General features: G+C 40.9%; 1 protein-coding gene across 5 annotated transcripts; it reads left to right on the top strand.

Annotated features, from left to right (window-relative positions):
• The first annotated feature begins 1 nt into the window (after position 1).
• Positions 2-13,079, top strand: SIRT3 (sirtuin 3). 5 transcript variants are annotated; one of them, XM_061609859.1, is made up of 9 exons: positions 2-59; positions 3,298-3,393; positions 4,934-5,117; positions 7,198-7,380; positions 9,233-9,465; positions 9,615-9,715; positions 9,979-10,140; positions 11,275-11,484; positions 12,425-13,079. In XM_061609859.1, exons 1-9 carry the CDS (start codon positions 29-31, stop codon positions 12,443-12,445), a joined length of 1,221 nt encoding a protein of 406 aa, XP_061465843.1. In that variant the 5' UTR covers positions 2-28; the 3' UTR covers positions 12,446-13,079. The 5 variants fall into 5 exon arrangements, with proteins under 5 accessions (XP_061465843.1, XP_061465842.1, XP_061465845.1 ...); XM_061609858.1 differs by having other exon boundaries at positions 4-59; positions 7,195-7,380; XM_061609861.1 differs by lacking the exon at positions 2-59 and adding an exon at positions 87-515 and having other exon boundaries at positions 7,195-7,380.
• The last annotated feature ends 1,330 nt before the right edge of the window (positions 13,080-14,409 follow it).

Raw genomic sequence — 14,409 nt, 5'->3', positions numbered from 1 at the left:
ATTTCCGCGGAACAGACTGCTGGTCGCCATGGTAACAGCGGCCTATGTTTCTCTGAAAGGTGTGAACTTTGCAACCGACCCGTGAGCTTCTGTTTGCCGTAGTGGCCTAGCAGTCCCTGCGCGACACCGTTCATTCACCCGGCATGGGGGCGGCGAGCTCCATATTGTTGATACTGAATGCCTCAATGTCACCACTATCTTATTCACACGAGGTCAACCAGTGCAGCCACATTTATTGAACAAAAATTACCAGCAACACCACCACCATCATCATTATTACTATTATTATTGCTCTTCAGGTTCATTATATTCTTTGACACAGGGGGAGGGCCGCAGTTCAGTAGCAAAGAACATGCTTTCCATGCAGAAAGTCCCAGCGAGAGCCGCTGCCTTTCATTGAACGATATGGAGCCCAATGGCCTGACAAGGCCGTTTCTCGTGTTCCTGAGCCGTTTTTGCCAGATTCGATCACTTTGAGAGGTCACTTCTACATACTAGGACAGCGGAGCAAAAAGGTGACAACGAAAACCTATTCCCAAATTATGGAAAGACTCTTAGGAGAAAATGCATTTAAGAAAAAGGCACGAAACAGGTTTGGGCGAGGAAGTTACAAAGGAACAGGGCTCTCTATTTCTCTTTCACACACACCTTCACCTAATCTTAGAACTGCAGGGAGATGCAATATAATTGATGTTACTATAGGTGGTATCTTACAGTACAAATGATAGAACTGGAATATTAATTAAACTAATTTTGGAAATGTCAGCCTCATACTTAACTATAAGTGCTTTTCACTTATGTAGCAGGATTTATGTTGGAATTTGATCCACTTGCACTGTTTTAAATTATTTTAATTTGCACTTATAGTTAAGTATGGAGTGGTTATTCAAAATCTGATTGTGGTTGAATAGTTTATAATTGCTGAACACCAAACATTTAAAGAACCATTTCATGTGTGAGCGATTCCTTGAAAGTAGCTGAAATTGATAGATTGACCAGATTAACAGTTGGGAAACTGATAAATGGATAATTATGGTCATGATCTTTATTTAGAAATGCTTATATTTTCATTTTAGCCAATGGCATATATAACATTTACTTCATTATTAGCACTCAGATCATTTTTCTATATTTTTATACACTTTTAATATGTTCCATAAAAAGAAAAGAGAAGGTGGCAATAGCTATTATTGGGAGAGTAAGGTTTCTCTTATACATGGGGGAGGGTGGATCATGCTAGTAATATTTTCCATCTTGTGTTGTGAATGGAAGCAGCAAATAAACTGAAAACTCTTCAACCCTTTTGATCAACTTTGTTAGTGTTTTCCCTTCATTGCCTTGTTAAGATGTTTTTATTCTGTCAGGTATTTGAGCTGCTGGGCTTAGAAGTTTTAGTGAGCCCTTGCTTTTAAGTTGCTTTTATTGGCTATATTTGTCTCAGGTTTTATTTTATGGTGTTATATTTTTATGATTTATTTTGTAGCTTTCAATTGGTGGGAGTTGCCCTGAGCACAGAACAAGGGGATACAAATTATTTTAAATTAAAGAAAATTTCCTTTTGTAGAGCTCTCCCATAAGGAAATGAGGAAGTGTGATGTGGGCATCCATACTTAACCCATATGGCACTCCCCAACTACCTAAGAGGTCATGTAGGAGTTAACAAAGTTCAAGGTTCTTGCTTTTGGTGTACAAAGCACTATGCAGCTTGGGACCAGGATACCCGAAAGTTCATCTTACTGTTTATATACCCAGTTGATCACTGTGTTTTGCAGGTGAGGGCCTCCTGCAGATACCATCTTATCAGGAGGTCCATTCCACACAACATAGGAAGCAGACCTTTAGTCTTGTGGTACCTAACTTTTGGAATTCCCTCCCCTTAAATATTAGGTGCCATCTCTGTTATCTTTTTGGCGCCTACTGGAGACCTTCCTCTTTCAGCAAGCCTTTTAAGTAGAGACCTTATCCCAGTCTGTGTTGGAATAGCTTTTAAAGATATTTTTTAAGCTTTTTTAAAAATATGTTTTTACAGATGTTTTGTTTTAATATATTTTAAAGTCTGTTTTATAATGTTGTAGAGTGTTTTTAGTCCTTTTGTTTGCTGCTGTGGGCTCTTACTGGGATGAAGGGTAGGATATAAATTTAATAATAATAATAATAGTTTTTGGATATGTGTAAGATCTTAGAGCACAGCAGTAGGTACTAGGCTTGATGAGCTCAAAATGTTTCTGGAATGGAACCATACATTGAATAATTTATGGAATCTAAGTATGCAATGAACCATACATCTTTCTGTGATGTACTTACTCAGTGACTGTAGAATGTTGTGGTCTGGATTGATCAGTTTTTGGATAAATGACTGCACTGTGTCAGAGAGTTTGATTAAATAGCCTTTTGATTCCATCCAGGTCTAGTTCTATGATTTCTGGAATTTAAGGGGCACATGTCAGCTACCAGATCCACACAAAAGCAGCTTGCTCATTTTACTTCCTCACTAAACCCAACAACATGTACCAGCCTTTTCATGATTGTTAAAGAAGCGGTACCAACTTTAATTTGACATATGTTGGACAACAGAGATAATTTTTTTTTTAATGAATAAATGTCATGGATGGGGATATGCAAGGAAGACCTTTATGTCTCTAGAAAAATGGCAAATAAAGTGACAGCCATGGGCTTTGCCTTAATGAGGAGACCGTATTTTTGAAAAAGTTCTCTTTTGAGTAAAATTTAAAGCTGTGCTTCTTGGGCAATTGTGGCAGTGAAACACCAAATGGTGCAGAAGTACAATACAAAGCTACTGTGAGCAAGATTACACCCAACAGGATCTACATTTACATTGGAGTTGCAAAGGAAGAAAGTATTACCAGTTCAGAGGTATTTTGTATAACAAGAACTTTTGCAGCATAATTCCTTAAGTGCTGTTGCATTTCATCTCCATGGCCACTTTTCAGGGGCAAATATATTGCGGGGGGGGGGAACCTGAGAGATGGATTTTTAGCATGAATTTATATAGGTTCTTCTATTAGAAACATTATGGTAAAGAGCAGTTCAGCTGTTCTTTCTGGCTCAAGATCGCTGAAAGCAAACAGAGTGATGCTTTGCCCTATGCTCCAAATCGTCCTCAACCTTCAAATCACTAGTACAACAAGCCAAAAGGGAAGGGGAGAGAGACAGCAGGATGCCAGCCTTTTGCCCACCGGTGCGGGCGGAGCCATTATTATTATCTCAGAGCCAATAAAAGGAAGGATATAGAAGCAGACCTAGGAACCATCTCTTGATTTTTTAAATCTGATACAGGACTAGGCAGCTGGAGCGAAATGAACTGGAGGTTACACTTCAGAGTCTCCGCAGGAAGGCATGTAGGTTGTGATGCCAGTTTTCAGAGATTAATGGGTAAGTAGCAGTCTAATTCAGGAGACTATGAATGATCTGGAAAGGGCACGTCAGATTTTAGAAAAAGGAGAACTAAGAACTGGGAAGGAAAAGCTCACAGGTACCTGGAGAGACTGTTGTAAAGTAAATTTAGAATAATTGTATAAGGAGGACAGTTGAATATAGAAAGTAGCTTTACAGAGAGTCAGATCATTGGTTGACTACTCTGATTTGCTCTCCGAAATCTCAAGCAGGCAGAGGCCTTTTCATGGTAACTCATTAGAGACCCCAGGGCTTGAACCTAGGACTTTTTGCATGCCAAGAGTATGGTCTACCAATGAGCTATGGCTTTCCCCCTATAAGCCATTTTAGAGAGCTGGTATTATTTTACATCTGTACCTGTTTGTAGAACACTTAGTATGCAAAATGGTTTATAACTAACACCCTCAGGGACCATACAAAGCAAGTAAAATGTAATCTCAGAATCCCTTTGTATATTCCCCATTTATCTGTTTCCATCCATTGTCTTGTGTAAATTTTGAGCTTCTCTTTGAAGCAAAGCCCTATTCCTTTGTCCGTACATTGTCAACCACATGATAGGTACTTAAAAATAATTCCTGTTCTGCCGCAAATAGTAACCATATAAAGCAAGGGGGAAACTCCCCAGGGCTTTGTTCTCTTGGGGGCGAGTGGTCAAGGGCCATATACCTGTAGTGTGTGGGGGGAGCAAGGGTTGAAATAGGCAGGGCCAAAGAATACATAGACACACACCCCATTCACAAACCTACATGCATACATACCCACTGCATCAGGTTGCCCTCCAGATAGTGTGGGATTTCACCTCTGTTAATCTCCTGGCCAGCCTGGCCAGTGATCAGGAATTATGGGAGCTGTAGTCCAACAACTTCTGGAGAGCACTATGTTGGCTATGCTTCTCTACGTAACCACATTCTGCTTGCTTGGGTTACCCTTTCTCAGTGCTCAACACAGAAAGGCAGTGGGACTTCCCATGGCGGCTCCTTTTCTCATTATGCAGCATAACAATGCAAAACCTGCCTATGAAGGAAAAGCAGCTCAGCTCACGGCCAGCTTAGCAATGGGACTCAGCCATGTTCCCTCTTCCTTGCTGCTGAGCAATGATCTTCAAACAGCTGAGCAGCACAGGGGAAGATTCCCCCCATCTTTTCCCCCCCATCTCTTCCCCCCCCCGATCACTTTCCCCCATGATTGGAGATTACAACTCAGCAGCAGGGAAAAGGAGGCCTGGAAGATGGGGTGGGATATGGGGAAAGGCCAGCAAGCTGAAGAAGCCCTGTGGGCCACATTTGGCCCAGGGGCTGGAGGTTCTCAATCCTAACATAAAGCTTGAATTAACTAAATTGGACTGCAATCCTAATGCCACCCTTACCTGGGAGTAAGCCTCATTAAATTCAGTAGGACTTACTTCTGAGTAGACATGGTTAGGATTGCACTGTAAAATGGTTTTCCATTCTTTAGCAGAAACTCCATTTAACCAGATGTTATAAGGCCTGAATTTGAAAATGATTGTTATGTCATTTAGCAAGGAGGAATGTCTGGATATATACACAGCAACATCATTACAGGAGCTCTTCTTGTTCTATGGCCTGCAAAAATCTGCCTCTAATCTCATTGAAACCTGTATTCTGCCCTCCAAATGGAAATCTCTTCTTGCAGAGGACTTCAGCAAGCACTATAGAAAAGATGACAAGCACCTATGGAGTGAGGTATGAATTACTTCTCCTTTTTTTGCAGTCTGTGGTTTTGGCTTTGAATTCTGGTACTTTCCTTCACAAAGTGTGCTTGGACTCTTTATTTGTTTGCTTATTTATGTGTGTGTATCCACTTTATCCCATAAGAATATAAGAACCACCTTGACTTAACATGCAGTTCTAATTCTACAGCTGTGGGCACACTAGTCGCTTCAAAAGCAACGAGAATGGTTTTTCTGGCTGCATTTTGAAGTGACTCTACCCATGGTGGACACACCTCCCTTCCCCACTGCTGACTTCGGACCTTTCAGGACTGCTCACAGCAAGGTTCTGGGCCAATCTCTGTCTCTGCCTGAACCTACACCAAAGCGTTTGCATTGGCCACACTTGGAAGACAAACGGGTTGATCTACCAATCAGCTGCAAAATCTGTCTCAAGCTGAGTTTCTCAAAAGGCCTCCTCTCTATCCCACCAGTTAAAACAGCTAGACTGGTGAGAACTAGGTAGAGGGCTTTTTCTATTGTGGCTCCCACTCTGTGGAATTTCCTCCCAAACGATCTCCGTCACGCCCCCACTATGATGAGCTTCTGCCGGGCCTTGAGGACCTGGCTCTTCAGACAGGCTTTTGGGGTGGGTTAGGTTTATTATATTGTTGAGATTTTAATGCTTTAATGTATTTGTATGTTTTTATTCTGTATGTCGCCCAGAGTGGCTGGACAACCAGCCAGATGGGTGACTAATAAATCTGATTAAAAAACAAACAAACCTGCACTGGAGCTGATTCGACCAGGTTTTAGAGTAAAAAGGGGCAGGATTTGACTGCCATTGTGTGCCCCCATTTTCAGAAAAGAGAGGTAGAGTCGCGATGGAACCGGCACAAAAGTGAGTATGTCTCTACCCTTCCTTTACAGCTGGCATTTGAATTCTTTTTGAATTCAAGCCATGGCTGCAAAGGAAGTGTTTTCAGAGTATGCTTTAAATCATATTACATCAAGTGTGGGACAAGTAAAGCCATGACACCAAATTCAAAAGGAAGAATTGGAAGCACACTCTTAAGTGTATTTCACTTCAAGCCTTGGCTGCAGCCACGACTTAAATTCAAAAAGAATCCAAACCCTGGCTGCAACACTTAGCACACTGCAACAGTAGCACACTTAAAGAGCATGCTCTCAATTCTTTCTTTTGAATTTGGTACCTGTTCCATGCAATTATCTTGCTTTCCAATTACTCCTACCTGAAGGAAGGATGGGATATAAATCTAATAAATAAATAAATGCTTTATGCTTCTTCCTAACCATCCTTAAGCCCTTAGATATGTATTTTTATTTTTATTAAAATCCCCACAGCAACTTATTTTACCTAACCCTGTTGCTTCTGCTCAACTCATTGGAATTCCTTTCCTAGCTCAGTAGAAAGGATATTGGATCCAGCTCTTCACTCTCCCATCTAATCCTTCTCTGTATTACCAAATGCTCCACCTGGTCTGATGTTCCTTACCTCTGGTCTACCTGATCACCATATCTGGGATCAAGAATGAATTTAAACCCTCATGTCTATTTCACTACTGATCCTTGGAGTGAGGGGGAAATTTACCTTCCCTAGGTTTATAGCATGTGGTTTGGCTCAGCTGCTTGAAGAGTCTGTCTTCTTTTATTTTAAAAAATACTTTTTTATTGGACCAGCTATGTCAAAAGCCATCCCCTAATATCATTTCACATCTTGACAATAAGAGGTTAGAGATACTTTGTGGAAAAGGTTGCCTTGGCCCTAATTATATATGAAATAGTCAAGTCTTTTAAAATGCACACATACACATACACACAGAGTTATGGGTATTCCCACCTATTAGTTATCACAGTTGGGAAGATCAGTTCCTATTTTCCCTATTTATTAATTAATAAAAGTATTTCCATACTGACATATCATAAAATATCAGGGCAGTGTACAATAATAAAAAGCAAATTCAGTACTGAATGCAAAATTGGTACTACTGTGAAGTGAGGCAGTTTTCTCCCAGGTTCCGTAATTTCATTCTGGAGAATGACATTTGAATGTGTTTCTTTGTAACCTGTTGCATATTTTCTGTCACCAGCAGGCCTTTTTCTTTATCTGCTACTCTAATGGTGTTCTTTGGAGGTGGTGGAGGGGGAGATGATGGTCGAAAGGAGAAGCTCACACTGAAGGATGTGACGGAATTAATTCGGAAGAAAGAATGCCAGAGGATAGTGGCGATGGCTGGAGCAGGGCTCAGCACTCCTAGCGGCATCCCAGATTTCAGGTAACTCTAGAGCTGCTGCCAAGGTCTTGATCGCCTGACTGTGCAAACATTACTCCCACTCTGAAGTTTCCACCTTGTGGAAACTATTTTCAGCATCACCATGCTGCCCATATCACATATGAAGCAGCCCCAAGAAGCAGAGTGCAAGCAGTAGGAGCAAATTAGGGCTCCTTTTTGGAACTGAATGAAGAGGGAGAGAGGCTGTCGCTGTCAATGTAACTTTTTTTTATTCCAACATGGCACCTTATGAGGTCTCTTGATGGTATGCTTTGGCTGTAACCTCTGCTGCCGAAGAATTAAAAAGATGCCAAAAAAATTATGTCTGGTCTTATGCTACATGGAAGATGCCACAATATGTTCTGTAATTGTTTAACCTGAATTTAATGCATCGTTGTCCCTTTTATGGATTTCAGTCTATGGCTGAAGGCAAATAAAAACTGAATCCAAAGCAAATACATCAGCTGTTGTGCATGTTCTTTCTTCCTGGCTTGAAACTGAAGTGACAACATGCACTCCAGTGAACAGAATGCTGACTCACCAGTCTTGCATCTCCCTCCGATGCCTCAGGTGGACTGTCTGCCATTATTTAACTTGTGGAAGCATTGCATGTACGCTTATGTCCATAGTCGTTCAGTCATTGCCTTATTCAATGAAAAAAAACTTTTAAAAAAAGTTTCTTAGTAAGGCAATGAAGTGCAAAACTGCTATGAGGATTTTGGATGACTTCATGCAGTGCACACTCATCTTTAACTTCTGCTTTAAAATTTTAGAATTATTTTTTTCAGAGCTCTGTCCTAGAGAAGAATATAGTATGCTTAGTCTGGGTGCAGTAAGGATGCTTCCAGAGAGCTCAGTTGCTCTAAAAAGGTTGTGTGCGTCTTCACCCCAGTGAGTAAGGTTAAAAGCAGGCCCCTGTGAGCACATAAATCTGATCTGAAAAAGTAGGTTGTATTTAAAGCTAAGTATTCATGTAAAGGTGTTTGTTCCCAAGGGTAGGGAACTTGTATGTTTTGCTGTATTCCCATTTGCTTATTTGATCCTGCTATGCTGACACAGAGGTTATTTATTATTAAATGTATATCTTGCCCTTTCTCCCAAAGTTGCCTGGGGTGGCAAACACACAAGTGAAAAATTAAAACATCTAAAAACAATTCCAGTATAGATACAGACTAGGAAAAAGTTAAACACTTTTAACAACTAATATGTAAATGCATCAGGAGGACAAGGCTATCCTCCTTATGGATTGCAACCTATGCCTTCCCTCCATTGTTGGAGGCAGTGTGCTTCTAAATACCCAGTTCCTGGAAGCCTCAGGAGGGGAGCGTGCTCTTGCGTTCAGGTCTTGCTTGTGGGCTTTCCATAGGCATCTGGCTGGCCACTGTAAGAACAGGATCCTGGACTAGATGGGCCATTGGCCTGATCCAGCAGGTTCTGCTTGTGTTTTTATCAAGTCGAAACACCCTTATCTCATGTGAATTTATTTTACTAAGGAAGCTACCCACTACCATCCTCCCCATTTTCTGATACCATTGTCACAATATCTCCTTCCATCCTTAAATGTATTGTAGCTTCTTGAGAATTAGACTCCGCCATTGCCAAATTTTCCTTCCAGTTCACCACAAGTTGTTCACATAACACATGATAGATCATCTTGGTGGTATGTGTTCTTATACCAACACATTTCTTCTTGACAGGGTTGTGATGAAGTGTTTCTAATTCTGTTCTTGTGTGTATTTTCTCATATGTGAGTTTGCGTCTCATAGGGACATATCACCACATGAAAAACCCTTGGAATGGCTTGGTTTCTTGGCATGTTCTGCATCCTGGTTTTATTCCCTTCTTGTCGCCACAGGTCTCCTGGGAGTGGTCTCTACAGTAACCTCCAGCAGTATAATATTCCTTACCCAGAAGCCGTCTTTGAGCTTAACTACTTTTTCCACAATCCTAAGCCTTTCTTTACATTAGCCAAGGAGTTATACCCTGGTAATTACAGACCCAACTATGCCCATTACTTCCTCCGACTACTACTTGACAAAGGGCTCCTTCTGCGTCTGTACACACAGAACATTGATGGACTGGAGAGAGGTAAGCCCTCCGGACTTGGATTTGGGGGTCCAAACTGAGGTAGTGTTAGAGCTTTTTGGGTGGCAGGGAGGGTATTGTTCGCTTTACTACCTCTCGAGCTGATGAAAGGTTTCAGCTGAACTGATCTTAACTCTACTTTTGTGTTCTAGTTGCTGGGATTCCTCCAGATAAACTAGTTGAGGCTCATGGTACATTTGCTTCTGCAACTTGTACTGTCTGTAGAAGATCATACCCTGGTGAAGATTTCAGAGTGAGTGACAGCCAGCAGATATACCACTCCAGGAATATCAGATGGATATTCCAAGAGGATGCTGGTTATGTTTGGCTTAGGCATCAGGATTCTTTTTTTTGGGGGGGGGAGGGTCGACAGGGTTGCTTTTGGCTTCATTACTGCTTGCTGTGTACCATTGGTATACCTAAGGAATGGGTCCGTTGTCATTTCAGATGATGTAATGTCAGAATGTGGCTTATACTGCCTGACATGGGCTTATGCTACCTATGCTATCATTTTAGGAGGATGTGATGGCTGACAAGATCCCTAACTGCCCTGTGTGCACTGGAATCATCAAACCTGACATTGTGTTTTTTGGAGAGGAGCTCCCTCATCGGTTCTTCTTGCATGTGACTGATTTTCCTATGGCAGACCTGCTCTTTGTCATCGGAACCTCCCTTGAGGTCTGGGCTATCATGAACATAGGAAAAGAGTGAAAGCTGGGGTATTGAGACAGAGTGGTTCAGGGACTTTATAAAGTACTGTGTAAGCAATGAGAATCTAGGGGGAAAGAGTGGCAATTCAGGGAGCAACAAAATCAAGTAGATCTTGTGACACGTGTAAGATGGGTTTGTAAATGGCATGGGAAACACTGCTAAAATCTAAGAAGGGATTCTGAGTGTAGTAATGTAAGAAATATGAACAATTTTGTAGTTTTGAAAAATCAAAGTTGTCATTCAGTGGCAAAACAGAAATAAAGGAAACATCAGCATATACAGATGACAAGAGGGTCTAGCTAAGTATTGTGTACAAAATCAGGAACACTGGAAATGCAAGTAACTTTCTCTCTAGTCCACTACTTTCCCTGCACTCGCAGGAGAAGGCTTAATGTGAAACTTTCTCCTGTCTGCCAATTGTCCCTATCAACAGCTGTGTTAGCTGGAGGGGGGCAGTGCAGACTTGAAGCCAACAGCACACATATACAGAAATGGTGAATCAGCACATCCAGTTCCCTAAATAAGAACCATGTGGGTCTTCTTAGTTATTGTTGGGATGCTCTCTGTTAGTTAAGTAAGGTGAACAGCTGGTATAATGTATGGTTAAGAGCATCTCTGAAACGTGAAGGCCTGGATTGAAATATTAGCTTAGCTCTGAAGTTGTTGAATGGCCTTAAGCAAGTCATTGTCTCATAGCTTCAGCTGCACTCTTTCATTTAGGGATAATATTGCTGGCCTACCTTTCTGAGTTACCAAAATGATTACCTGAAATAATCCATGTTTGAAGTGCTTTGAGCACTTTGCAGAGCCACTATATAAAGGCAGCGGACTGTCATCCTATGTTTTACAATAGCTTCTTTTTTGTCAGCAGGTCCTGATTTGCAGTACCATATAACCCTCTTATTTAATCAATATTTGATGGGCAGTGAGGAATAGGTTGATTTGAGACTCAGGTTTTTCTTGAGCATTTGAGACCTTACAACTGGTTTCTCAGAGAAAACAGATAGCAGTGTGTTATGAATTTCTTTTGAGCTGCCACATTTACTTTTATACAGAATATGCAGCCTTTTTCTTCTTCTTCTTCTGGTGCTTGACTTTTAGGTGGAGCCATTTGCCAGTCTGGCTGGTGCAGTTCGTATCTCTGTTCCACGTGTATTGATCAATCGGGACTTGGTGGGACCATTTGCTTATCAGCCACAGCACAGTGATGTGGCTGAACTGGGAGACGTCATCGATGGAGTGGAGAAAGTGGTGGAACTGTTGGGCTGGAAGCAGGAGTTGCAAGAATTAATCAGGAAAGAAAGAGAAAAGGTATGAAAGTATGACTTCAAAAACTTGCCTTCTCTCACTCCGTTGCAGAATCTCCCGAGTACAAATTGCAGGAGTTCTGGAAAGAACAAAAGTTAATGGCCAATCCTAACATAACATGGTCTATGTAATTGTTTTCTTTCCCAATCTGTACATCCCAGTGTTCAATCTTACAGATATTTCTGTGTCAGTTATATAGTTTTGATCCCAGATAAATCCAGGGACTCTACCTACTATGACATTATCATTCAAATAGTTCCATGTGTTGTTAGCTCTGCAGTTAGAATTGAAATCTGGAGATGATTTTGAATTAGGACTGTGGGTGGTATTCAGTACTAGTCCTACTCAGAATAGACCCATTGAAGTTAATAGTGATGACTAACAGGCTTATTCATTTCAGTGGGTCTGCTCTGAGTAGAACAAAGCATCAGGAACTCAAATCCAAGTGTGCCAGAATATACAACCTCATGGGAACAATCTTGCATTCAGCTGCCCCTCTTTCCATTACGGTTTTTCCCTTGAGAATGACTGGTGTTTGACACACCATGGGCAATTAAAAACAAATAGTGGCAGTTCTGCTATTTTTCACTAGAATCTCATTTATAGCCATCGGAGAAATCAGCATGGTGTTTTAAGTGAAGGCTCGGAGTAGGATCTATGTCAGGCATATTTGCTTTGCTTTCCTCCCCTCTGGCTGATGTTGTGGCGAGGATGAAACATTGGTTTTCACCAGGTTCATTTACCGATCAGGTTTGGGTGACATTACAATCAATGGCTTTTTCCAGTATGGTTGTATTCTTGCAACTCAACAGTAGTATGTTTTCATTAAACTGCAAATGACATCACTTCTTCCTTTTAGACTTGGTCACTATCAGCTGTTGAACTGATGGCCTCTGGAACAAGCAAGTTACATAGACAAGTAATATGTTATTTCTGTTTTTAGCTGGATACAAAAGAAAAATAGGAAAACTGACTGCTGCTGTTGGAAAAGATGTTTATCGCCTAAAAAGACTGTTTTGCCAAAGCCAAAGATTACTGCAATAAGAGCAGAAGTCTGGAGGAAAATATGCTTTCCATTTTGATAACACCTAGTAGGTTAGAAGAACTAAGAATCATGTGGAGAGCCACTTTAGTTGCATTTGAGTGCCCTCTGCAGGCTCTTGGGAGATTACGATCAAATGCTAAGTTGTGAACTGGCTTTTGCATAGAGGCTCCAGATCCCAAAAGGTAAGAAGATGACATCTGCTACCTCCCAATACAGATCACCCTCTTAGACTTTGTCTCCCATAAGACTTTGTGAAAGAATTTGGATTAGGGCAATTTTAATCAAAAGTGAACCTAGAAATTTGACTGTTGAGTCAGTGTCTTCTGCTGTAGTTGCTATGAAGATCAGCCTGAAAGCAGGGATTCTAAAAATAATTTGATGTATTAATATGCAGTGTATCATTTATGTAACATGACAAGATAAGGTGATGTATGTATCCACAATTCTAGCAAAAACTATAACAGGTGTTGAAGCTGCTATTTGAAGAACAGACACTTATACAGCAGCAATGACTAGTATTCAAAATAAAAGCACTCTTTAACAATCTATTTAATATTGTTTGCAAGTTTCCCAGTATCTGAAGTCTAAACTTGTTTTGGGTTTTTTTGCTCTTGAGCTCATTTAATGGTCACAAGTTTTTTTCATCATTCAAATAATTGTCCAACTTACTCAACCTTTGTGACGTTAGGGAATACACAACATCAGTGAATGGTAGACTTTTGTCTGCTCACCATTCCTTTAAAAGAGATGCTAGACTTCAGGGATTCTTCTTTCATCATGTGAGAGCCAGTGTGGTGTAGTGGTTAGAGCAGCCTTTCCCAACCAGTGTGCCCCCAGATGCTGTTGGACCACAGCTCCCATCAGCCTCAGCCAGCATTGCCAATGGTCAGGAAAGATGGGAGTTGTGGTCCAACAACATCTGGAGGCACACTGGTTGGCAAAGTCTGGGTTAGAGTGTTGGACTACGACCTGGGAGACCAGGGTTCAAATCTCCACCCAGCCAAGAAGCTCACTGGGTGATCTTGGTCTTGTCACTGCCTCTCAGCCTCAGAGGAAGGCAACGGTAAACCATCTCTGAATACCGCTTACCATGAAAATCCTATTCATAGGGTCGCCATAAGTCAGAATCAACTTGAAGGCAGTCCATTTCCATATTTCTTTCATTGTGCAATTGTTGATTACGAGATGGAAGGAAGCTCTGGACAGTTAGGATGCTGTTATTTATAATGTTACCCTAAATTAACATGGAAATGGTGAAACCTATTAATCTAGTACTGTTATATTATGCATTTCAAATCACCCCAAAGATGTAAACACCCCTTTGCAGTTCAGTCCTTTGTACATGTCAGACATATTGCTTAATGTTAACTTAATTGATGTACCAGCCAATTTGCAATAGCCACGTAAGCCAAGAAGTACCTGGCCCCTTCACACTTAGAAATTCTGACAAGTCTGGTCCTCTAGTTGGAAGGGCTCTGTTTATTTCTCTCCAATTACTAACTGACCTAAGAGGCTGGATTTTTTTTATTCTCTGAGGCTGCATTTCCAGAAAGGCAGTTTTTGCAAAGAGTTTGCAATAGCATATTTGAATTAACAGATTTGTTTATTTCAGTGTGTGATTCAAATATTGGATTGGCAAGTATTTGAATTTAGGGTAAGCCATTCAAATGACATATTTGAATCACTAGTCCCAATGAAGAGAAATATGTCTCTCTCTGTGTGCGCATGCGCACAAGTGTGTGTTTTATTGCATACTGTAGAACACTAGTAAGGCAAGGGATGTGCTTATGTGAACACCTTGTTACTTCTAAAACATACTTCATTTTTGGACACCAAATGTCTGTCCTGTTCTAAGTGATATTAAATTTATCACCTGCCCTTCA

Source organism: Rhineura floridana, chromosome 2, assembly GCF_030035675.1.
Source record: "Rhineura floridana isolate rRhiFlo1 chromosome 2, rRhiFlo1.hap2, whole genome shotgun sequence".
Lineage (NCBI taxonomy): Eukaryota > Metazoa > Chordata > Lepidosauria > Squamata > Rhineuridae > Rhineura > Rhineura floridana.
This window is presented reverse-complemented; position numbering and strand designations above follow the sequence as displayed.

Coding starts and splice junctions, on each gene's coding strand:
- SIRT3 (XM_061609858.1), top strand. CDS start 29: ATGGTAACAGCGGCCTATGTTTCTCTGAAAG. Junction 5,118..7,194: donor ACAAGCACCTATGGAGTGAG/GTATGAATTACT, acceptor TTCTGTCACCAG/CAGGCCTTTTTCTTTATCTG. Junction 11,485..12,424: donor TCAGGAAAGAAAGAGAAAAG/GTATGAAAGTAT, acceptor TTCTGTTTTTAG/CTGGATACAAAAGAAAAATA.